Source organism: Pelobates fuscus, chromosome 10 (assembly GCF_036172605.1).
Source record: "Pelobates fuscus isolate aPelFus1 chromosome 10, aPelFus1.pri, whole genome shotgun sequence".
Lineage (NCBI taxonomy): Eukaryota > Metazoa > Chordata > Amphibia > Anura > Pelobatidae > Pelobates > Pelobates fuscus.
In genome coordinates, this window is record NC_086326.1 from 96,404,926 (window position 1) to 96,432,197 (window position 27,272).

Genomic DNA, 27,272 nt, shown 5'->3' on the forward strand with positions numbered 1-27,272 from the left:
AAATTAACAGAGGAGGGGATAAACCTCTAAAATAAACACACTGTGTTGTCAGGTCTGATGTGTTTTCATGCCAGCTGTGTGAGCCACAGCCAGTGGAGGCATAGTTAGGGCTACATTAACAGGACAAGGTGATTTAACCCCTAACTGCAGATAATTAAGCAGTGAAACTGCAAGGCATGATCTAGGCACTAAAACTGCTTCAGAGATTGAGTTTCAAAAAGCGGGAGGACATCCAATCAGAGATGGAAGAAAGGCAAGCAGTGACACGTTGCAGGACAGCAGGGGAGAGGTCCGGGGAGGAGAGATATATCTGAGTGTCATCAGCGTACAGGTGGTATTGGAATCCAAATTAGGTAATAGGTTTGCCAAGAGAGGCAGTATAAAGAGAAAATAGAAGGGGACCAAGGACAGAGCCTTGGGGGACTCCAACAGAGACAGAAGGAAGGGAGGATGTATCATTAGAAAAGGAGACACTGAATGAGCGTTGGGAGAGATAGGAGGAAACCAAGAGAGGACAGCGTCACAGAGACTGAGTGAAGAGAGACTGTGTTCCCAAAGCAAGACCAAGTATGCTTACATGCCACCTACGTAAAATCCTGAGTCCTCCTTAATAAAGTCTCAAGTGATTGCATAGGAAACTGTTAATTGCATCGTTAAATACAATATTCATTTATTCATTTCTTTAAAGAATATTAACCAAAACATTATTTGATTTATTTGATGTGATTTATTATTCCCTACATATTCCCTGTATATTTGTATGGTGGTCCTTTAATTGGATTATGCCACCAATAGATCATAATAAAGGTTAGATGGTATAATTTCATTAACCCATCGAAAGTATTATGTTTCTTTCGCTCTCTTCAAGTTATCTAATTGTATAAGCCCACCGTTTACATATTTAATTAGTTATTTTTATAGCATTATGATTTCCTTAAAAAGCTTAAAGGATCAATGAAGGCATCTCTTGAAGCAGCCTGGGTGCTGTGTCCTTTGCATGTGACTTACATAGCCTTCCTAAACACTTCCTGTAAAGAGTCATCTAATGTTCATACTTCCTTTGTGGGGAATTATGTTTAATTTAGTATGTCTTATCTCCTACTCTGTTAATAGTTTGATAGATCTTGCAGGAGCCTCCTGTGTGTAAAAAAAAGTTCAATATATACAGCAGGAAATAAAAACTTTTAAAATAATTGAACATGTAATTGAAAACGAAACCATGTTTTGTTCATGCAGGCTGTGTCAGTCACAGCCAGTGGGAGGTGTGACTAGGGCTGCATTAACATACACAAAAGTGATTTAACTCCTAAATGGCAGATAACTGAGCAATGAAACTTCAGAGCCCTGATCTATGCACAAGAACTACTTCATTAAGTGAAAGTTGTTTTGGTTACTCTAGTGTCCCTTTATGAAAGTGTTTATAATCTCTCCTAGTTCTTGGATGTGACTTGTGCCACTAGTGATGACCATAATGGGCGGGCCCGCCTGCAACAGGGACTGGCTCGCATATGGAAGTGCTCTGGCTGACTGGCCCCCAATCTACAGCACACTGCAGAAAGCGCTGCTGAAGCTGTACTACACGACCCAAGTATATATACTTGATGCTCACAGATACAGAACATCAGGGAACTAAATTGGGGAGGCAAAACTAGAACTGTTGGGATGGCCTGTAACTTTCATTTATAAGGACTGAGGGTTAGTTAAGATTAAGTGTGTTTCCCATATTTAGTTTATTAGAGAACAATCAACTTGTGGTGTTTATAAGATATGCTTTGGCTGTAGGAGTCCACTGTGTATCCCAAGGTCATCACTACATTATAATTAACCCCTTAACGCCGTTACGGCGTGCTATGCCGTCACGGGTTAAGTGGGCTTTAAAGCCGTTATGACGGCATAGCACGCCGTAACGGCTTGCAGCCCCAGGAGGTAAGATGTACTTACCTCCACCGCGATCCGCTTCGGGAGGACTGCCTCACAGCCCAGGCAGCCCTCCCACGGCAAATCAGGCCCCCGGGGGCCATGTGATCGCTCTCAAAGAGCGATCACATGGTCCTCTATAGCTGGCTGTGGATCTGCCAGCAGGGGGACTGTTTGAAATATCAGACAGTCCCCCTGCTGGTGGGAAGTATAAAAAATAAATAAAAGACAAGTGTAAAAATAAATTAAATATATTTTTATATATATAATATGTATATATATTATATATATAATATATATACATATTATATATATGTAACGTCATACAAAGTGTATTTTAATATTAATATAAGTATATATATTAATATTAAAATACACTTAGAATGACGTTACATATATATAATATGTATATATATTATATATATAATAGATGTACATATATATTATATATAAATACGTATAATTAAAATAATAAATAAATAAATAAAATAAATAAATAAAATATTGAAACAAAATTTAATATAAATTATATATGCATATGTAATTTCATTCTAACTGTATTTTGTTATTAATATATATATATCGGTAACAAAATACACTTAGAATGACATTCTATATATATCTATATATATATATAAAATACAAATAACCGCAAATATATATATATAGATAAATACATATAATTACATAAAAGATTACATTGGTATACACGTAGAATTTAAATACCTATAAATGCATATATATTAAAATTCTACATGTATATTTAAATAATCTTTTAACGTAATTATGTGATTTGATTAATTAAAATTTGATTGACATGCCTGACAACACAGGGAGAAAGTGCAGAGAATTTAATTCGCAAGCACTATATTTGACCCTGTAACTCTCCAAGACACCATAAAACTTGTACATAGGGGGTACTGTTTTACTCGGGAGACTTCGCTGAACTCAAATATTCGTGTTTCAAACTGGTAAATTGTATTACAACGATGATATTTTAAGTAAAAGTGACGTTTTTTGCATTTTTTACAAGCGAACTGCACTTTTATGGTCTATATTATTGTTGTAATATGTTTTACTGTTTTAAAACACTAATATTTGTGTTTAGTGAAGTCTCCCGAGAATAACAGTACCCCCATGTACAGGTTTTATGGTGTTTTGGAAAGTTAGAGAGTCACATATGAGGCTTGCATTTAATTTTTTTCACATTGAAATTTGCCAGATTGGTTATGTTGCCTTTGAGAGCGTATGGTAGCCCAGGAATGAGAATTACCCCCATGATGGCATACCATTTGCAAAAGTAGACAACCCGAGGTATTGCAAGTGGGGTATGTCCAGTCTTTCTTAGTAGCCACTTAGTCTCACACACTGGCCAAATATTCGTTTTTTGCTTTTTTCACACAAAAACAAATATGAACGCTAAATTTGGCCAGTGTTTGTGACTAAGTGGCTACTAAAAAAGACTAAACATACCCCACTTTCAATACCTTGGCTTGTCTACTTTTTCAAATGGTATGCCATTATGGGGGTAATTATCATTCCTGGGCTACCACACCATCTCAAAGGTAACATTACTAATCTGGCAAATTTCTATTTGAAAATGTAATGTTCTATATTTGACCCTGTAACTTTCCAAAACAACATAAAACTTGTTAATGGGGGGTACTGTTGTACTCGTGAGACATCGCTGATTACAAATATGTGCATTTTTTTGCAGTAAAACCTAACAGTATTATGACATTCACAGTTAAAATGTCAGACGGAAATGCAAATTTAAAAAAAAATCTTATTTTCTCACATTTTTTTTACTTTTATTCATAATAAATGATGTTCCATATATGAATAGTTATTGATAGATTAAAGCCCTGTTTCTCCTGAACAAAACGATATATAATAAGTGTGGGTGCATATAATTTGAAAGAGGTGAATTACGGTTGAACAGACATATAGCGCAAATTCCAGTTTTTGTTTACGTTTTGTTTTGATCGGAACGTGTACTATTGACTCCGTCCTGAAGGGGTTAACTACGTAAATAGCCCGTTTAAAAACAAAAAACAAAAAACGGACGTTAGTGTTTGCTTGATTTTTCAGTCTTCTGTTCAGATGTTCCACAGACCCAATGACTAATTTCTGCTGCACGAAAGCTGCTTTCTGAATCCCAACAAGCCTTGTCATCCAGCAAGGGCATGGAGGTGCCAGCCTTCTCCGTGACGTTGTTCTTTGGAAAAGGGGGCTGTGGGTACTCCCTGCTTTCTTCTAGACACAGTGGCTTATTTCTATCTCTCTGCTCTTTCCATCTCTCTCCATGAGCTCTGCACACAGTCTCTTCTGAATGTAGCATCAATGTTTTTTTTTTTTTTTGTCAATCTTTGTTTTTATTGAGGCATAAGATGGTTCAGTACAGAAAGAAAAACAAGGGGTTAATGCATGAATGACGCAAGACATGTATAACTGATTGTACAATGGTTACATGTATTCCCTGGAATAGCAGCCTCATTTTATAACGGTACAACAGTAGTATTATACAAGCTAAACAGGTTATTTGTTATTTAATATTTTGTCGTTGGCCTAGTGCTGAGAGTACAAGATATGGATCATATGATCCGAATGGTAGCATGCAGACTAATTACCATAGCAAAGAGTATGTGTATTTGTTGAGATCAGATATCATTTGTCGCTTTAACATTTGTCGCTTTAACTTGTGTCGCTTTAACTTTTGTCGCTCTAACATTTGTCGCTTTAATATTTGTCGCTTTTACATTTGTCGCTTTTACATTTGTCGCTTTTACATTTGTCGCTTTAACATTTGTCGCTTTAACATTTGTCGCTTTTACATTTGTCGCTTTTACATCTGTCGCTTATACATTTGTCGCTTTTACATTTGTCGCTTTTACATTTGTCTCTTTAACATTCGTCGCTTTGTCCTTAGTCGCTTTAACATGTGTCGCTGTAACATGGGTCGCTGTAACCCGTGTAGCTTTAACATTTGTCGCTCTAACATTTGTCGCTCTAATAGTTGTCGCTCTAACAGTTGTCGCTTTGTCGCTCTAACTTTTGTCGCTTTAACATTCGTCGCATTAACGTCAAACTTTTTGGTAGTATCAGAGCTTAAAATAAAATAATAATAACAACATAAAGTCAAACGAGTAGGCAAAATGGGAGGCATATGCACGAGTGGGAGTCCAGTAAGGAGAGTCCATGGGGGTCATTCAGGCTAGAGCCCTGCGGCTATCAGCTAAGAGTCGTGATGGTGGGGCCGCCAGTTAGTGGGGTCTGTTCAGCCAATACCTCTGCTGGGCACGGTGGGGAAGTTGGCACCGTTGTGAAGAATGAGCCACCGGGGTACGGCATGGTGCGAGTTGGCGTCGGCCGTCGGCCGGCCCCAGGTCGTTATGAAGGCCTTCACCAGTTTCCCACCGACACGGTTACTCAGAGAGGCCGGGTCGTCCCTTCGTCGGGCGCCATGCTGGGCTCGGGTGTTCTGCCGCCGCCTGCGGCGGGCGAGCCTCCGGCGGTGTGGTTGGTGTCTTGGAGTCGGACTCCATGCGGTCCTCAGCCTGGGAAGGCGTTGTAGACGGCCTATGGTAGAGGCTTCTGGTAAGTGAGTGAGTAGTCGGGCGGTTTGTCGCAGTGTGACAGTACCTCGCCCCCGCTGTTGCAGGTGAAGCTTTGGGCCTTGAGGTGAGACTTTGGGAGGGGTGGGTTGTGTTATATTGTATGTATTATAAGCATAAATAAAACATTGTAGAAAGAAACTTGATTTCAGTGGAATATTCAGCATTTATACTTGGCATATATGTTCAGGTTGGTATTTCGAGCTAGTTACTATATATCTGTGATATGATGTATATACAGAGGATATATAATAGTGAAGCTTGTATTATGGGAAAATAATGGGTTCTGGCGACATTATGACATTTTTAGGTTAGAGTTAGTATAAGTGGAAATATTGCGGTAGTGTAGAGGTTAATAAGTTATAGTGTAATGTGGGAGGTAAAGGAACGGTGCATCTGGTTTTGGTCTAATTTTCATGCTGTGTATTTTAATGTATTCCAAAGCTAATCAGGGGGAGCATTCGTATCCTGAAAGGAGATGCTTCGCTTGCCTGGGGTTCGCACAAGATCCGCGCGAACGGAAACCAGTCAGGGAAATGTACGGTGTGGGGGTTCATAAGGTTTTGGGGCACTGACTAGTTTGATGGCTTTCTGTGCCTGGGAGACAAAGAGACTAAGTCCCTTTTCCCGAGCCGCAGCTCCCAGGCACAGAGGATCTACCCCTGTCGTTTAGTGTGGAAGACCCTTGTATGTTGGGCTGGCTTTCTGTACCTGGGAGACAAAGAGACTAGGTCCCTTTTCCTGTGCCCGGGCTTCCAGGTTTAGGGGATCCTGGGATAGAAACCCCTGTGTGTCTGTGTGGAAGACCCCGTGCAAGGGGTCATGCATAAAAGCCGTGTGTGAAATAATAAAATTGCATTGTACTCCCAGAGCTGTGTCTTGTCCAGTTACTGTGGGTGATATGGATGCCTGCTTGTTGCAATGGTCCCTAAATGGCTGAAGGAAGGTATTAGTGGAGGTAACTGGTCGGGTTACCCAGGGTACGCTACAGTTTGTCAGTCAATTTGCTAGATAATCCAGATATGTTGTATGATAGACTAGAAAGGCAGCTAAACCATCTGCTGGCAAATAGGTTGAAACCTAGTGTATTAGTTACAGGGTAACGTCGGAGATGAGATAGAGTATGGAAGAAGGAGAATTAAAGTAAGAGTGAAAGGTCCTGAGTTGCAAGTACAGAAGCTGAAAGAGGACATAGATTTGTTAAAAAGGCAATGAGATACAAGTAGTAGGATTGTTTTGGAGTAGTGGTGAGACAAATATTGATCATCTGAGATGAAAAGGTAGATGGAGAAGTGACAGTGAAATTAACTAATTGATAGGAATATGAAAAAGTGATTTTAAGGTTTTAAAGGTATTTAGATTGGTTGTTCTTCCTCTGATATTTTATTTGATTTTTGTCATCATAATTATTATTTTTTTCATGTAAAATACCAGCTCTGATCAAGGCTTTCTCTTTGTAGGTAAATAGTGAACATTTGTGTGTACTGTATTTTTATGTTACAGGTACTGGAAATGTAGGTCTGAGTGAATGGAAAGGATGTTATTACATTACTTCTCATTAAATATCACCACTGGTCTTTGTAGCACCCCTTTTAAGACAATAAACATGTGAATAACAACGGCTATACTATGAATGTGAAGAAAAAGTAAATATCAGAAGGCATTTTCACAGTATAATGGATTAGGGTGAGCAGGTGAAACATACTGTAATTTAGAAAATTGCTATGTTTAAATTTAGTTTGCTCCAGTTTGACCTTCGAGGTGGTTTAAGAAGATGGAAAAGTCAGCTAAGATTGAGAATGCATTAAAATGTGGGGGTAATGTATTTTCTGTATTCATCTATCACTAGCGATATGTTTCAGCATGGTAGACAAATTAGCTGGGTAAAATTAGTCTTTGCTTAATTCATGAAGCTTTTAGAACCCTTTTTTTTTTTTGTAGAAATGAAAGATGTAATGACACAGACTCACTGGACTGTTAGAAACATCATTCATTACAGGCCCTGCAGGATCACTTAGTAAAATATTTCAATGCTTCAGTGACATGCAATCACTTGGCCATGCAACACCTTCTCCATCATTTTTAACAATTGTTTTCTCAATAACATTGTATGTTATGAGTTTAGCAACTACCACATTTTAAAACCTGACAAATCTAGAGAAACCACAAATCGAACTGTGCTAAAAATAAAACTGCAGGTGTGGATATGTTTTAAGCATTGCGTGTAGAATTCTATCAGAGTACATTTTCCTGGCCAATTTAAAGTCCGACTACCTACTGGGGGTTTTTGAGGCTTTAAAGTACAGGAAAATTAGCAAATGGAGGGATATATCATGTACCATAGCAGTAAGAGAAGGAACTAAGCAGGTTATAGACTTGAGCAGGGCAGGAAAATGAGGTTCAGATGAATCAGTCCTCTCCCCTCCCCCCCCCCCCCCCCCCCCCCCATACAAAAGACGTTTTTGGTGGACCAAAATTTTGTCCATGTGGCGTTTCAGCTTACACACGTTTCACACATTTAATAGATTTTGGAAAACAATTCTGATGCACCAAAAGAAGGTATCAAAATGGGTCAATCAGCGCACTGCAAATAAATAAATATATATACACAATGTAAATATTATGTATATATTTTGCACCACACTGATAAGCCATATGTTTCACATATTAAGTGAAAAGTAACTAAAAATGGGGGAGGTGGGTGGGGGGAGAAGTGAACAATCTATATTTATATATTGATATGTTATAGATGTATTAAATATCTAAGATATAAATATATACATATATTTTTTATTATTATTATTTTATTTTTTACTGCTTGTCCTGTTTTTGCTCTGTTGATTGAAATCAGCATTTAGTGACTGCCCCCACAAAACAAGCTTAACTGTTCATACATTGATTTAAGTTCAGGAATTCTGACGACCTGCTTATTGCCCCAAAATTCAGACAAATTGCAATTCATTTAAGATTGATCACGCAAACCAAGACAATTAGCTAGCCCCATGAAATAGCCAACATTGGGTAAATAATGTAATTGGGTGGACAGAGATTCTTTGCATATTATACAGTGCAATTATATGCAAATCTCATAATAATTTTTTTTTTAAAACTTGGGGTATGTAACATGAACATTGATATCAAATTAAGAATCATTTTAATAGTTACTATGAATTGTCTGCAAAGCAACAGCTTTTGGTCCTTGACATTTATTTTTATATTCTGAATAACTACAGAACCATATTGTAATTATATGTGTTTTGTTGTACTGTTTTGACCTTCACACCTATGACCTCAATTTCATAAGTTTACAAGTTATCCAATACTGTTAGACAAACTGTCCAAATGTTTTATTTACAGAAGTCACTGTTAGAGTCTATGGGGATTTTTGTAGATACATCGTTTCGAACATTTTTCTAACCGTAATGAATCATTTGGAAAGCTTATTAAACGTAAGCCGTTTTCATGAAAAACAAGAATCTATTTTCTCTAGATCTCCCCTTACAGTTGGTACTCTCATACTATATTCATTTCTCTTCTTGATGGAGTTATTCAATTAGTAGAAAAGCAGTAAGATATGTGTTTGTATCCGTGACAGTTTATGGTGTGTTCTAAAATAAGAATGTTAGGATCTGCTGTTTGATTGAAATGGAGAAATACAATAGTTTTACCTTCATACTAATTAATCCTTAAAATGTATTTATGTTATGTTTTTAGCACACCTAACTCTCTCTTTTTCCACCTCACTTTATAGGAAGTACAGAAAGTCACAAATGTAGCCACCACACAAGGGGCTGATGGAGACTACAAGCCAACCGACGAGAAAGAAGAAAGTCCGGTGGCGGAGGTGGGATGGATGACATCGGTAAAAGACTGGGCCGGTGTGATGATTTCAGCCCAGACATTAACTGGTCGGGTGCTGGTATGTTTCTATTTGCTTTCACTCTTTTCATTTTTTGAGTTGAACAAAACATGTATGTTTACAGGCATTGCTAGGGGGAAAAGCATTAGTCACATTTCTAAAGGTGGTCTCAAAACATAAAGAGCAATTGCTTACTGTTGATAAATTATCAAAATTATGGTTTATTTTACAGTATATAAAAGTACCCTTGTGGTGACACTGGCAGAAGTCTACTTTAGAACCCAAAAACGGCAAATAAGGGTAAATGTTAAATGTAACACTATTAAAATCTGCTAAGCACCAAAATCATGAAAAACAAATGCCAATATATGCTGGACGTAGAGTATTAGCCTTCTAATTGGCCTAAGCGAAACATTATTATTTCCAATGGCATTCTCTGGACACATGGTTACAGAAGCAAAATATAGAAATGTGAACAATATCCGTAATGTTTTGCTTAGTTAGACTGGAGAAAATCCTGGCCTGTTTAGTAATATTTTTCATTGGAAAGTTATTATAGGCAACAGTTGCTTTCCATGTCATCAAAAGGCAAAACATTCTTTTGGACTTCTGTAAGAAGTATCCAGTAGGTCGTGTCTGTGAGAGAGTAGGTGATATATAAAATATCTGTTTACCCTAAATATGTTGGAAGAAATTACATATATAACTCTTTCAGAATCCTCCTACCTGCCTTGATTACTCGATTAACCAACTTATCCTCCCGTTTCTCACCCTCGTCTCCTTTTCTAAATATACATTTTACTTTCATCCAGTGATTTCATTTAAGATTTCATGGTGGGTCCACTTCCAGACCCACATATTACAGTTAGATGTGTTATTAACCAACCCTAGACTTTGCAACCTGGAGCTCATAACTGCAAACAGAAGAAAGATAAACCTATATCTAACTATATCTCATGGGTTTCTCTTTACCGGCAGAAAGAGGAAAAGTTTGGGGAAACAACTTAAAAATGTTGATAAAAGTAAATAATTTGGTCTGACTCTGTCCCTTTCTCCATAGTCCACAATACAATATGTTTGATAAGTTTGTTAGATTGCCCCAGTTACTTTGCTAACCTCAAGCAATGGTCTTACCATGCCTGTAGTATTTTTGACCAATTTTTGCTTAACAGCTTGCTAAAATAAGAAACAGGCATAATTCTCTTAGTCTATTTGGGGCACCCATAAACCATAATAAAAACTACTAATCTCTTGAGTCATTGAGGTTTTCTTGTTATTTTTCTCATTTGGAATAATTATTGTGTACTGCTTTTCTTAATTTTCCACCCAAGTCCTTCAATCATCATATGCCACAGTTATGCCACATGAGTCACGTAGGTCTGGCATTTGTGTGTTACAAATATATGATTTTTTTTAATATACATTTTTGTTAACATCTTTCTCATATCAAATAGATTTTAGTGAGAACAAAATATAAAATTCCAATCTAAGCAGTAAGCTAGAGATATCTAAAATAAAATAAACACACAACAACAACAACAAGGTGATAAAAAAACAAGTGAATAGTCTTCCATGAACATGCAGAGAAAAGCATATAGGAAGAGAGACGAAAAGAGAGTGGATAGAGAAAAGGGTGGATGAAAGAATTGTAGCAAATGTGCTGCTCTATGTGAGTTAAATTGGGAAATCAATCTCGGGGTGGTAGCCAAAAGTCTTATAGCTATTTAACAACCTAAACATATTGCCAACTCCTTAGTTATTCTCTATATTATTAAATAAATGTAACCAGGTTTATTCTGGGACAGAATCAAGCTATTACAAATTGTGTTTATTTTAAATTTCTTCCCAAAAAGAGGACTAACATTAAGAAATCTATGTTCATTTTCACCAGTGGCAAGGTTCACGGACACAATATTAACAGAATGTCAAATTCCCTGAGATCATGTCAAAAGAAATTGAGTTGGCATGCCTTAAGTTACCAATGATAACCCTTTAGCATCTCAAAAAACAGATGCTAAATAACATGAACATTTTGCACCTAAACTGCCCCTTACAAGATTATTGCCTCTGTGTCAAAGAAAAGCCTCAGGTCTACCACCCAATACCATCTGTTAGCAATACCTCACCCTCTAAACTAGATGTGATAAAATGGGATGTAACAGCTTTTGTTAAACTATAAAATTCCATTAAAATTTAGCTACTGTGGAAGATTTGTACCGACCAAAATAGATTTTAGAGTGTGTTACAAATTCCCCTAACCTATACTTGTATGAGACTAAGTGCACCCTTTCCAAAAATGCAAACCCTTTGTTCGCCTAGTGCCTTGTATGCAGTTTCATCCGTTTCAGTGGATTTCATGATGCACATTGGACTAAAAGATTAGTTTTATATGTGCAACGATTGGTGTCGTGTTGTCACTTGTTAGTAGTTATGTTGCCACGAGGCAACATAACTACTGTCCCCTAGTTTAATATCTTTCCCTCAACCCTGTCTTTCCATGCTGATAAAAAACACCCACAAAGCATGATGCTAAACTTTACTGTTGAGATGGTATTGCAAGAGTTGATAAGTGGTGCCTGGTTTCCACCAAATAAGACACTTTAAATTCAGGCCAAACAGTTCAATATTCTTTTCAACAGACCAGAAAATCGTGTTTCTCTCAGTCTGAGAGTCCTTTAGGTATTTTTTCTTTTTTTTTTTGAGTGAGGAGAACCTTCTGTTTGGCCAATACGCCCTGATTTATAGTAAACCATTGGTGATTGGACCAGGGCACTCTAAGCAACATAAGCACCATAGCTAGTGTTAAAACAAACAATATCAATGTTTCAGTACCGAGCTGGAACTGAAAGGTTGACACCACTCTTTTTAACACTTGGAAAAATTGAGGTTTGTGAGTGTTGATATACAAATGTGTTCTATATATTTATACTACAGGGCCATTGAATGCTTCAATCTGATTGGTTGACGACCGTTCTAAGGTGTGCATTATTTTCAGGGAGACACACGGCTAAAGTAGTTCCAGACAGGTCTTGACCGCATTACAGTTGCATAGGAAATTAGTCCTACGTACGTTTTAATGACACAAACTTGACAAACGTCTTGAAATACATCATCTGAACAATGTTTCGAGGTGTGGTAACTGTAGTATAAGCAGAATAATTGACTCCAGGCCGTTGAATTATTAGGAAAAAATAATGCACACCCGAGGTGTAAGGCCACTCCGCTTTGCGTCGTAGCCGTATTACCACCTCAGCCTGTCGTCAATTATTCCTTACATATACCTTACATATATATATATATATATTGAAATCGCCTAGGTGCTACCTGCATTGTATATATATCAAAATAATATCAGGGGTGCAGGTCTTGTAAAAGTAGATCTTGAAAAAGACCCATAGGGGTCAAAATGTATCATATTACAGATCTAATTCTTTTTGCTATTAAAATCACTATTTACTTTTCACAAGGTAGCACCTAGGCGATTTCAACTATAACAAAGAGACCAGGGGAGTGCCAAGCTGAATTTGAGATATATATGTATATATATATTATAATACGAGATGTTGAAAAGAGCACTCCAGAGGATATTATAATATTATTATATCATTTTTAATTACACTGATCAGCCACATCACATTCAAGCCCACCTGCCTAATATCATGTAGCCTCCTCTCGTGCTGCCAAAACAGCTCTGATGCATTGAGGCATAGACTCCACAACACCTCTGAACCTGTCCTATCTGGCACCAAGATCCTTTAAGTCCTGCAAGTTGTGAGGTGGGGCCTCCGTGAATCATAAGCAGAACATTTCTCAGAGCATAACAATGCCTCAGCTGGCCTGCTTTCTTTCCATAGTACATCCTGCCGCAAACTATAATGCATTTGTGTGTTCTGGCACCTTTCTATCAAGCAATGTGAGCTACATTTGCATTTCGGTGTGATCTGCTAGCCTTCCCTCACATGCATCATTGAGCCTTGGGCTCCCATGACACTGGTCACTGGTTGACTTTCCTTGCACCACTTTTGCTAGGTACCAACCACTGCATCCTGGGAACATCCTACTAGACTTTCAATTTTGGAGATGCTCAGTCATGTAGCCATCATTATTTAGCCTTGTCAAAGTCACTCAGATTTTTTCACTTAAAGGAACACTATAGTCACCTAAATTACTTTAGCTAAATAAAGCAGTGTTAGTGTATAGATCATTCCCCTGCAATTTCACTGCTCAATTCACTGTCATTTAGGAGTTAAATCACTTTGTTTCTGTTTATGCAGCCCTAGCCACACCTCCCCTGGCTATGATTGACAGAGCCTGCATGAAAAAAAAAACTGGTTTCACTTTCAAACAGATGTAATTTACCTTAAATAATTGGATCTCAATCTCTAAATTGAACTCCAATCACATACAGGAGGCTCTTGCAGGGTCTAGCAAGCTATTAACATAGCAGGGGATAAGAAAATCTTAATTAAACAGAACTTGCAATAAAGAAAGACTAAATAGGGCTCTCTTTACAGGAAGTGTTTATGGAAGGCTGTGCAAGTCACATGCAGGGAGGTGTGACTAGGGTTCATAAACAAAGGGATTTAACTCCTAAATGGCAGAGGATTGAGCAGTGAGGCTGCAGGGGCATGTTCTATACACCAAAACTGCTTCATTAAGCTAAAGTTGTCCAGGTGACTATAGTGTCCCTTTAACAATCTTCCCTGTTCACAACACATGAAATTTAAGAACTGGTTGTTCACTTGCTGCCTAATATATCCCACCTCTTGACGGCTGCCATTATAATGATATAACCAATGTTATTCACTTCACTTGTCAGTGCTATGATTGTTGTGGCTGATCAGTGTATATATGTGCATTTAAAATAAATACATTCTATGAGTGTGCAAATAAATACATGTTAATCCTGTAGCATTTGAAGTTACCAGTCTTTACATTTCCTGCCTACTCATATGCATTTTTAAACACTGTATTATTGACCTCTGACCATTGTAAATGTCAGCTCAATGTCAGCAGCAGCAAGCTAGTGCTTCAGTATACATTTATATACATTGCACGCAATTGATTTTACTGTTATGTAAAACCTACACTATGTTCTTGAAGTGTATTTATTTGTATGCCACAGTTAATTTCAGAACAGGCAAAAAAGAAAGAGCCAAGGATAAAATAAATCAATATGTTCCCCAGTGAAGATAAGAGACAATAGCAGAACTGCAGTTTAACTTATACTAAAATTGTGTTAACAAACATCATCTGAATGAAGTAAAATAAATAAATACAGTTAGAGGGGATGATATAGATCTGGTTCAGAACTATAGAAATTACTTTGTTTAATTGGATGCTAAAAGGCTGAACCTTTAGGAATTAGTCTGACACAGGAGGAGGGGAGCGGAGATTTGAAAAGGGGCTCGGTTGCTTCAAAAACAGAGCTTCGGGATCCCGCTGTTCATGCGCACAACAGCCTGCGTTTGAATAAAATCCGGAGCCCTGCTGGTCCTTGACACTCTACTCTCCCCCCACCCCCCTACATGCTTGCATTTATTCACAAAGCAGCGAACACACACACAGAACGGAACCCTTTGCTTCTAAATGTCAACAGAGCTTCAGACATAATGGGCACCAATTACAGGGAAGCAAAACGCAGCAAGAGAGAATGGCCTGCCTGCTCCTGGGTTACACAGAGCTGCAGAGCATCACAGCCTAATGTGGCTGATGAGAATATTGCAATGTTGGATATACAACTTTGCAGATCATTGCACAGCTCACAGGTAGTCCTTTTATGAACAAACGCCAGCCGGTTATCCTGCAAAACCATTTAAACAATTATTGATTAGATGTCCTTTTTTGTTGCCCCTTCCTCTTGAAATATACACTTTCATAGTGAAGTTTATTAGTTGCATTTTATTAGGACCTGCACATTGGTATTTTGCATTACAAGTCGATTTTAAAATTAATGGCCTGAAGAAATGTTGTAGATGACAATAATCAGAGAATATGAACGCGTTGTAGCTTCTCTATATGCTGTCTGGACTTTTGAAATAGAAAACAGAATTATTTCGACACATAATAAAACAACCATTATAACCTTTAAGGTTATTTACAAAAGTGAGAATGGAAAGTGAATTCAAAATACATTTCAAATTTAAGGCCATAGTAGCAAAGTGAAATCACAGCTGATTGATAGAATGTTTCAAGTTTGGATATTTTGACCATTTTGAAAATCACTTTGATTTTTACTTTGAATTCACACTTAAAGGAACACTATAGTCACCTAAATTACTTTAGCTAAATAAAGCCGTTTTAGTGTATAGATCATTCCCCTGCAATTTCACTGCTCAATTCACTGTCATTTAGGAGTTAAATCACTTTGTTTCTGTTTATGCAGCCCTAGCCACACCTCCCCTGGCTATGATTGACAGAGCCTGCATGAAAAGAAAACTGGTTTCACTTTCAAACAGATGTAATTTACCTTAAATAATTGTATCTCAATCTCTAAATTGAACTTTAATCACATACAGGAGGCTCTTGCAGGGTCTAGCAAGCTATTAACATAGCAGGGGATAAGAAAATCTTAATTAAACAGAACTTGCAATAAAGAAAGCCTAAATAGGGCTCTCTTTACAGGAAGTGTTTATGGAAGGCTGTGCAAGTCACATGCAGGGAGGTGTGACTAGGGTTCATAAACAAAGGGATTTAACTCCTAAATGGCAGAGGATTGAGCAGTGAGGCTGCAGGGGCATGTTCTATACACCAAAACTGCTTCATTAAGCTAAAGTTGTTCAGGTGACTATAGTGTCCCTTTAAGTGAATATCCCTGTATGGCTGGGTGTGGAGGGACTTGTTATTGTGTAATGCTGTTGCAAGTCTTAAGATGTGTCTGTTGGAAAAAAACATCAACCCATTTTTTAGTTTGGTGCAATGATGACGCTATGCATGTTGGCACAGCAGATTCAGTATCTATTTTTTAAATCTTTATTTTATTTTTTTTAGATTAAAGGTGTATTCTTTTAACTAAAAAGTATATATTTATTTCCTTGGTATGCGCTTTAGTTCTTTGCCATCCTGTTAGGTTTAGTTAATAACGGTAGGCGCGGATGTCCTCGTACGTGGAAAAATATGAATCAGAGCAGTTCAGCCCAGCTCTGTGGCCAGATGATGAATGCTGATGCAGCTTCTCATTCATATAATTTGTCAATGGGTTTGAGTCGGGTGAACTTAAAAGTGACATGCTGCTGAAATAGAGTGGGCCTCTGTATTATTCATACACATCCAATAATAATATTTTAATCACACGCCCAGATGTCTTAATAGCTTCAGCTCAGCCTGGCAAAGCCAGTATGAATTGGTAGTGACAAATTAATTTGTTCTTCTTTATCGCTATACCTCTTGTGATTTCTTTTCTCATACTTTTATTTGTTTATTGAACAACAAACATGCCAGCTTGGTTGCTAATTCTATACCGCCGAAGAACTGCTGCTTTTCTTATAAATTAGTAAAAGAAGAAGACGTTATTTTCTGTACTTTTTGTCAGGGATACAAAACAGCCTGTTGAATAATATTAGAAAATACACACAAAAAAAACTAAACAAGTTCCGCCTAGTGGTAGTCAAAAGAAATGCTAAATTGTAAAGAAGCTGAAATAATTTATATAGTGTTTAAATAGTCCGAAATAAATCCTTATGGCGTAGAGGCCTTAGTAAAGTGGATAATTAAAAAAAACAAAACAGTCTGGTGTTCTCAATGGATAGAAAGGCAGACAAGATATGAAATGACAATAAACACAAGAAAATCTGATAGTGCGATTTTGTTTGGAAAGTGGTGTCTTCTAGAGCTCACATGCAGCAGCGCATGACAATATAAACCTTATCAAGGATATGTGGTGGGTGGTCATGCAGGGCCTTCTACATAAATGGCTGTGTAGCGGATGGCATGGGGCTGTCCTCAAAGGTTGCTTTAAAAATGTATTTCGTGTGATTATTCCCCTTTATAGATATATTGTATGTAGCATTCGACTGATTGTTCGGTAGTTTCAGTCCGTATTCCATACGAATGAAAACTACTGAACCATCAGACCACCCCAGAGAGAAGTGTTAGGCTTTCACACTTCTCTAACCGCAAGCTAATTGATGCAATCGGTACTTTGTATACATATCTGGGTGGCCGCTGTTCGGCATACGAACCGCGTGGCGGCGGCGGCCATCTTACGCAAGAAAAACTCAGCAGTGTTTGGTCGTCGAGTGTCTGGAACTCAAATCAGACACTCAATCACCCGAACACCGCTGAGACCTCCAGAGCTCCTTAACTCCCGAGCGGAGGGGCCAACCAGCCCTTCGTTCGGTGAACTAAATGTACCGAACAAGGGTATTCATACCAATACCGATTTAACGTTGGATGGCAAGTAATTATGTATGTTTTATCTACCTAACAGAGACCGACCGCAAGGCCAAAACACATGGAGTCTTCTTCGGATACTACCTCGTGTGCGGTCGGTCAAATTGCCTCTTCCACCTAACTCCCGAACCCCTGGTCCGATCTGGGTGAATTTTTAATATGTTGGTCACCCAGATCAGGGCTACCAGGGGGTACCCCTTATATAATTGTATCTGACTGTTTTGGGGTACATCCAGAAATCGGGTAAAACTGTAGTATGTATAAGAGGATTATGTGTCACACTGAGGGGAGGAGATGTGTGGGAGGTAACCATTACACTATTGGCTACTGTACAAATTAATGTGAATCCCTCCCTTGCATGGGAGAAACCTTTAAAAGGAGTTTGTGTGATTAAAAGTTCAGTTCTGCTCCTGATGCTGTGTGTCGTCCAGTCATTGGGATCTGTATTGGGATATTCGTGGATTACCTTGTTTGCTGTGACTATTGTTCTGTGGGATTGTATTACTTGTTCCTGAGCCTCACTGGGATCTTTAGTGGAGATAACCTGTGAAATACCAGCTCTCCGCTACAGGCTGTGCAACCAGTCACAACATGATAGGGGTGTTTCACAAATGGTATACAGAAACACAAGCGAAAAAACAAGGGATGCCAATAGTGTAATAGAGTTAAGGCAAATAATTGGTGACAATGATAGAAATAAAATCACACTCACAAACCAAGAGCTTCCGAATCAGCTGTTAGTAAACAGCTTGAAACTGTATAATCCCTGCTCATTGAAATAGCTGGAAGTTTCCTTTGCAAAATCCACAATAAGGATAAAAAAATATATAGTGCTCTCTGTATCAAGATGTATGTATAGTAAAAAAAAAAATAATTTTCCAGAGCAAATACATGCTTTATGGAATCGACTTGGGTGGTACAATCCCCACCTGGGATGTAAGTGGATGAGGAAGGTGCAGCAATGCCAGAGGAATCCATAGTGTAGAAGAGATGTCTGAAAAAAGAGAACTGGCAGTATTCAATGGATAATAGTAAAAAAAAATACACTAAATGTTAGTAGCCGAAAGAGGAGTATAAAAAAAATTGATACAAAATCAATAAAACTAATTGAATAGTATCACAGTAATGACACAACAAAACAATAATAATAACTATTATTATATCAGCCAGTGCTTATATACTACCTTGTGACTTTGCTCAGTAGATATGGCAGTAATTCTGGGGATGGTTTAAGTCACTGGAGCTGAGGGAGGGGTTAACTTGTATTTTGGTATGTAACTTAAGCAGGACAAGAAGGGGAAAGTGAGTTGATAACACACTGCAAAAATGTCTCCAGTTCTTTATCCTTAAAGAGTACATAGTTTAATGGAAGATTTCCAATTTGTCCTAGCCGGTTGCCTCTCTAACACCTGCTTTACTACCAAGCAAGGTCAAAGTAATCTGCGTTCAGATATATTGCTACATTTTTGACAATATGAAAAAGGACGAAAAATGCAAACACTGTGAATGCCCAGAATACCAGGCTATTCCAGATTTTTTTTTGTGACTTTATTCTAAATGTTAAAGACACCGTACACAGTAAAAAAGGAAATTAGGGGCACACACAACATTGCATTTCACAATTTGGCCATATGGTGTAACAGATTCCCCATATGTATTTGCTAAGATAGGTGATTTTAAGTAGCCTTGTAAAATGTAAAACTGTATTTTGTTTCTACCTGCTGTTCCTTAATCTGTAGAGAACACACTAAAGACACAGTACACAGTTTATTTTACTAGAGGCTTCCAGGCATCGCTAATGCTGAGCTCTGGGAATAGAGGAATCCAGTTAGTTTGGTTCCAAATTAGAACACCTTGGATAAATGTGCTGGGTCTGGGTCAGGAGTCGGTAAAACCATACATGCTAGTATAGGGCAGTTCCCTATCATAGGGAGAGAAAATTAGGGGTATGTAATCGTATGTGAATTAACTATCCTTAGAGTGGCCGTGTCCTCAATAGGAGAGAAAAGAAGTCTTGACTGATGCATAGTCTTTTATCATCGTCATCAATATATCCACATTATTTTAGCTATCCACCTGTTTGTCTAACTTTTTAGTGCACGTGGTAGGCTTCCTTAGTGTTTGTCAGGATCTGCGTTGTACTTCCCTCTGTTAGTGATCTGAATGTTGCCTGCTCATGTGGATTCTGGCTCTCTATCCCAAACTAGCAATGTATAACAGTCGAGTTGAATGCCAGTCAATGCTTAAACACACAAGCACAACCAAATGATGACCAGCTCTGAGACAGTTTCCTCACTAGAAAAGTTTTGTCGAATGTACTGTGTCCTCTCGTGGTTTATTGCCTTGTAGCTCATTATTTAAAATGAATAATGATTTATTGTGTTTGGCCTGACCTTGATATATGTTGACCCTGATTTCTGTGACGCTTATTCATGCTTATTCTTACACATTTTATATTATGCATTAAGTCGTCTGCCCATTGTAAGGATTGGTATTATGCCAAATCAATGTTTCCATTTCATGTATTCTGACCTAGTCAGATCTGTTTGATACCGAATCCTACAGTGTTTAGGAGGAACTGACTGCAGGGATTCAAGGCAAAACCCCTTACATTTCTGTGTGGGATCCTACAAGTGTCAGGGGAAAGTGAAATGACAGCACATCCTCCCAGTGTTGCTGGACTGACAAGAGTGTAATCCATGCAGTTTTGTTGGAGGCCCATTCTGTGGCAGATATTTGTGAATAATCCAATTATGTCAATCTTCTTAACCAAACCATGCAGTGTTATACTGCCTCAAGTAGGCCTGTTTGGGTGACAACTCACTAATGTATTGCCTAGCGTAAGAATGTCAGCCTCTCAAACGCACATTACACTTGCAGTGGCTTGGATCTAAGTGAATAGACGCAAATTGTCGGTGTACTGTGCGTGCAAACGTAAACTGCTTTAGCTACAATGGGGAAATGCCTACAGGCAGTCTGATTGATACAGTTTGTTGCCCTATACAGAGTCTTTGACAATGTGTAGCAAGGGATGAAAACCCAATAAAGGCCCAGGGTGAACGGACCACGGCTCCACCAATAGCCAATTCAATCCAGGGAAATAAGAAAATCCTCCAGCACAAACCTTATGCAAAACATAAAACATTGTTAAACGTTTTTTAGGGTCTAAATACCACCCACTTTATTTGGTACTTCACTATTGGAGCACCTGTTTTGTGTAAGATTTGTGCTGGAAGATTTTCTTATTTCCAAAGTCTCTGACAAAGCAGCAGAAAATATGAAGGCAAATAAGTTACATTAGGAGGGGAAAAATATTTACTTTTACAGAAGTTATAAGCTTGCAAACAAAATAAAAGCTTTACCAGGTTTATTCACTAAAATGAGAATTCACAGTGAAATTCAAATTTAAGGTAATTATTTTTGCACAGTTTAACAAAAAATAACAGTCCTTGGCCATCAGAAGTCCAGCCCCTACTGAATTTATGGCAAAGGCAGAGATTGCACGCCTTCTTCTAGCCATACCAATTTATACCAGCAATGAGTGCTGTAACAGGCTCAAAGTGGTCAGCTGACACTCTTAGCCAATCACACTCACCCATTGCTGCTCAATCTAATGCTTCCTCATCAGTCCAAGCAGCACAGAGGGAATGGACTGCTGGAGACTCTTGTTTAAGATTAAAATATTAAACAGTTTAACGCTGAATGAGATAAAGCAGTTACGGTTCTCCTTTAAGGACGAAGTGCCTCAAGTGGCTTTCTGTCTGACAGCCACTAAGGGCATGTTTTCAGCCAAATATATACGTTGCCATTTCAGAAACCGCAACCTTTTACACTGTCCAACAAATGGGACATCATGTATGCAACTGTAACAGTGTCACGACTAGTAATGTGGTCCAGCACGCAGAAACTATGTAAACATATACATAAGTAAGAAAAGGAAAATAATAGGATAGAGCGTAAACCGGACCTTAGAATGGCCGGACTAATACGCTAGAGACAGAGAATGGTCAAAGGGAAAGCCGAGGTCAAGGAAGCCAGAAAATACTCAATACCGATTAAACAAGCCAAGTCAGGGAAACCAGAGATCAGAATAACCAGGGAAACGCCAAGGATCAGGATACCAGGAAATCAGAAACACGAGAATAGCACTTTCAGGAAACCAGGAAACTGAAACCACGATATGGCAAAGTAATGGGGAAAGCTAGGGGTTTAAATACCCCTCTCTAGGTTATGATTGGTCAGAGGGCGACCTCTGACCCCAAAACGTGCGTGTGTGTTGACGTCGTGACGTCACGCACACGTTGGTATAATTCTCGGGGGCGGGGCTAGCAATAGACGCGACCACGCGGTCGGCGCCATCTTGGATCTGGGCGCGATGCCCGGAAGAACTACGTGCGCGGTTCCCGGCTCGCCGACGAGCAGGTAAGCTCGTGTAGTCGGAGCGGTCGTGCCGGTCGGGCACGACCGTGAGGCTCGGCGGGCCGGTGACCGCAACAGTACCCCCCACTCGAAGACCGCGCACCGGGCGGGAAGGACCCGGCTTAAGAGGAAAGCGGTTGTGAAATGACCGGATAAGACGGGGCGCATGGACCCGGTCAGCAGGAACCCAACAACGTTCCTCGGGACCATAACCCTTCCAGTCAACGAGATAGGACAAGACACCTCTGGATAATTTGGAGTCCATGATAGAATGGACTTCGTATTCTTCTTGATCACCCACTACCAAGGGCGGAGGAGGAGTGGATACCCTGGTGTAGCGATTGCAAGTAAGGGGCTTGAGCAGAGACACATGGAAAGTATTCGCTATTCTCATATGAGCCGGTAGTGCCAAAGAATAGGTCACTGGATTAATACGTTGGGTAACTCGAAAGGGACCAATGTACCGAGGGGCAAATTTCATGGATGGGACCTTAAGCTTGATATGTCTTGTGGAGAGCCACACCCTGTCACCTGGAAGATAGACAGGATTAGCGCCCCGTTTCTTGTCAGCTTGGACCTTTGCTCGGAATGAGGCTTTTTGCAGAGCTGAATGGACGGAATCCCAGGTATCATGAATCGATTCTAAACGGGTGTTCAAAGCGGGGATTTCTGTGTCTGAGAATGCAGAAGGTAAAACAGCGGGGTGATAACCCTGATTAACAAAGAATGGACTGTGATTAGAAGATTCATGAGTGGCGTTGTTTCTGGCGAACTCAGCCATGGGTAAGAGCTCATACCAGTTAGATTGATTGGCATTTATAAAGCAACGTAAATAGGCTTCTAAAGACTGATTCGCCCTCTCTGCTGCTCCATTTGTTTGAGGGTGATATGCTGACGAAAAGGAGAGTTCGACGCCCAATTGTTTGCAAAAGGAACGCCAAAACCTAGAAACAAACTGGGTACCTCTGTCAGATACTATGTTTTTGGGTACACCGTGCAACCGAAAGATCTCTCTCAAGAATATTTGAACAAGATCTTGAGCAGATGGTAATTTTTTAAGTGGGACGAAATGTGCCATCTTCGTGAATCTATCAATAACCATAAGGACTGTATTAAACCCGTTTGAACTGGGTAGATCCACAATGAAATCCATGGCCAAGTGGGTCCATGGAGCACTAGGTATGGGCAGTGGTTGTAACAGTCCAGGAGGTGACCTAGGAGGAACTTTAGAAACTGCACATATTTGACATGCCCCAACATAATCTTTGATATCGTTTCTAAGAGCAGGCCACCAAAATCTCCTGGAGACGGCTGAGAGAGTTTTATGGACTCCAGGATGGCCCGCTGTGAGGTTGTCATGGAACAAATCTAGTACCTTCTTTCGAAACTGAGGTGACACATACAGTTTGTCCGGAGGTTTTCCCACAGGTGCCTGAGTTTGATCTGCTATTATGGCACAGAAGAGTGGAGAAGACACTTCGGAAACAGTAGTGGCAATGAGGCATTCAGGAGGTACAATAGGATATATCTCCTGTTCTGGTACTTCATCTGTCTCAAACTGCCGAGAAAGTGCATCTGCCTTGGTGTTTTTAGTACCAGGCCTGTACGTAATTACGAAATTGAATCGGGAGAGGAACAATGACCACCTAGCCTGACGAGAGGACAGTCTCTTAGCGTCCCCAATATAAGCCAAATTCTTATGATCAGTAAAGATCAAAAGTGGCTCTTTGGAACCTTCCAAGAGATGCCTCCATTCCTTAAGGGCAAGTACAATGGCCAAAAGTTCCCTATTCCCTATGTCGTAATTCCTCTCTGCAGGTGTGAGTTTGCGAGAGTAAAATCCACAGGGATGTAAAGGTGTATCAGGACTTTCTCTTTGAGACAGAATGGCTCCAACTCCTGTCTCTGATGCATCCACCTCTAGGATAAATGGTTTGGATGGATCAGGATGGGTCAGGACAGGTGCTGAGGAAAATAAAAATTTTAATTGTTCAAATGCCTCTCTTGCTTCTTTGGGCCAAGATATACAATTTGTTCCTTTTTTGTTAAATTGGTTATAGGGGAAATCACGGAGGAAAATCCCCTTATGAATTTGCGGTAGTAATTTGCAAAACCTATAAAGCGTTGAGTAGCTTTAAGGCCCTTGGGTAATGGCCACTGTAAGACTGCCTCCAGTTTGCGAGGATCCATCTGGAAACCATACGGAGATATAACGTATCCAAGGAATTGTATCTCCGTTTGGTCAAACTGGCATTTCTCCAGTTTACAGTAAAGGCCGTTTTGTAACAGGGTTTTCAGTACAATTCTCACATGTTCGTGATGTGTCTCTAGGTCTGGGGAATAGATGAGAATGTCGTCCAAATACACTAGAACGAACATGTGAAGGTACTCTCTTAGGACATCGTTAATAAAATCCTGGAATACCGCTGGAGCGTTACATAATCCAAACGGCATAACCAGGTATTCGTAATGTCCCATTCTGGTGTTAAATGCGGTCTTCCATTCGTGACCGTCCTTAATCCTGACTAGATTGTATGCACTTCGGAGATCGAGCTTGGTAAAGACTCGAGCTCCCTTCAATCTGTCAAATAGCTCTGATATAAGGGGAATAGGGTAGGCGTTTTTAATGGTAATCCTATTCAAACCCCTATAATCAATACAAGGGCGTAGGTCTCCTTCTTTTTTAGAGACAAAGAAGAATCCAGCCCCGGCTGGTGAGGAGGACCTACGGATATGACCCTTTCTGAGAGCCTCCTTAATGTATTCCTCTAAACAAAGATTTTCCTGGGGGGACAAGGCATAGATTCCTCCCTTGGGAGGCATAGTCCCTGGTAATAAGTTTATAGTACAGTCATAAGGTCTATGAGGAGGTAACCCTTCTGACTGGACCTTGTTAAATACCTCTTTCAAATCCATATACTGCTGTGGAATTTGTGTGGTCAAGGGAGGTGTAACAGGAACATTAATGGTGCCAATAGGTTGTGGGATTTGCTTAAAGCAGACACCTTTGCATCTCTCACCCCAACTCACAATCTCTCCTTCAATCCAATCCAAACGTGGATTGTGTTTAAGGAGCCAAGGGAAACCGAGTATTATCGGAACTGTAGGTGAAGATATAATTTGAAAGGTCATTTCTTCAGAATGGAGAATACCCACTGAAACAGTGATTGGCAGAGTTTCGTGTGTGATGAAAGGCTGGGTAAGAGGCCTTCCATCAATGGCCTCGACTGCTATAGGTTTCTCTTTATGTCTTAAGGGCAGGAGATGTTTTGCAGAGAATTCTTTGTCTAGGAAATTCTCCGCTGCCCCAGAGACAGTCATAGCCTTACACTGAACAGTAGTGTTCTCGAAAGATAAGGTTACTTTGACAAGGAAACGGTTCTTAGTCAATTTAGGGGACATATACATCACACCTAAGGTCGGTCCCCGTACGTGCCTTAGGTGTGCAAGTTTTCCGGCCGAACCGGGCATGATGACCTTAGATGCCCCTTCTTGCCACAATACATACATAACCCCTCGTTACGTCTGTGTTGTCTCTCTGCCTCAGTGAGTTTAGCACTACCCAATTGCATGGGTTCAGGTTCTGGAAGAGGCGTTTGGCTACTCACCACTGGGTTAGAGAAACGAGGAGCTATGGACAAATTAGAGCGTCTGTTACGTTGTTTGTTTTTCTCTCTCTCTCTGAGCCGGTTGTCAATGTCTATCATGTAGGCAATAAACTCGTTAAGATTAACCGGAAGGTCTCTAGCTGCAGTCTCATCTTGTATATTCTCAGCTAAACCTTCAGAGAAAGCAGCCACCAGACCGCTATTGGTCCAATCAACCTCAGACGCTAATGTCCTGAACTCTATAGCATAATCGGCTACAGAACGACTGCCTTGCTTGATTCGCATAAGGGCTTTGGCAGCGTTCTTCTCCCTGCCTTTAGGTTCAAATGTAGCTTTAAAGGCCGTAAGAAAAGTATTGTAATCACGGGCTACTGCGTCACCACTTTCCCATAAGGGGTTAGCCCAGGTCAAAGCTTTTCCAGTTAATTGGTTCATCAGATAGCCTATTTTTGATCTATCTGTTGGGAATGAACCTGGGGAGGCCTCAAAGTGGTATTCAATTTGGTTTAAAAAACCTCTGAATTCCTTAGAATCACCTCCATAGCGAGGGGGCGGTGACAAGGTTATGGACGGTGGTTTATGTGGTACGGGAACCACTACAGGTGGCGGAACCACAGGTGGTACCGGAGGGACCTCTAAATAGGCAGTCCTCTGGAGCAAGGTCTGAAATGCCTGGGCAAATTGGTCTAACCTGTGGTCCATATCCTCCACCCTACTCTCACATGCGATCATATGCTTGCATAGTTCTGCAGGATCCATGGCCATGTCGTAATGTCACGACTAGTAATGTGGTCCAGCACGCAGAAACTATGTAAACATATACATAAGTAAGAAAAGGAAAATAATAGGATAGAGCGTAAACCGGACCTTAGAATGGCCGGACTAATACGCTAGAGACAGAGAATGGTCAAAGGGAAAGCCGAGGTCAAGGAAGCCAGAAAATACTCAATACCGATTAAACAAGCCAAGTCAGGGAAACCAGAGATCAGAATAACCAGGGAAACGCCAAGGATCAGGATACCAGGAAATCAGAAACACGAGAATAGCACTTTCAGGAAACCAGGAAACTGAAACCACGACATGGCAAAGTAATGGGGAAAGCTAGGGGTTTAAATACCCCTCTCTAGGTTATGATTGGTCAGAGTCGACCTCTGACCCCAAAACGTGCGTGTGTGTTGACGTCGTGACGTCACGCACACGTTGGTATAATTCTCGGGGGCGGGGCTAGCAATAGACGCGACCACGCGGTCGGCGCCATCTTGGATCTGGGCGTGATGCCCGGAAGAACTACGTGCGCGGTTCCCGGCTCGCCGACGAGCAGGTAAGCTCGTGTAGTCGGAGCGGTCGTGCCGGTCGGGCACGACCGTGAGGCTCGGCGGGCCGGTGACCGCAACAAACAGCCACATTTAGATAATTGTAATAATAATTGTTTGGTGCTTAGAATGTCCCTTTAGGATTCCTGTA

General features: G+C 39.9%; 1 protein-coding gene across 8 annotated transcripts in view; it reads left to right on the forward strand.

The window, feature by feature from the left end:
- Positions 1-27,272, forward strand: part of KCNMA1 (potassium calcium-activated channel subfamily M alpha 1) — a 536,805-nt gene that overhangs the window by 164,672 nt on the left and 344,861 nt on the right. For all 8 annotated transcript variants that reach the window (XM_063434220.1, XM_063434221.1, XM_063434223.1 and 5 more), the window contains exon 2: positions 9,283-9,450. In XM_063434220.1, coding sequence (XP_063290290.1) covers positions 9,283-9,450 — 168 coding nt within the window. The remainder of the gene's footprint in view (positions 1-9,282; positions 9,451-27,272) is intronic.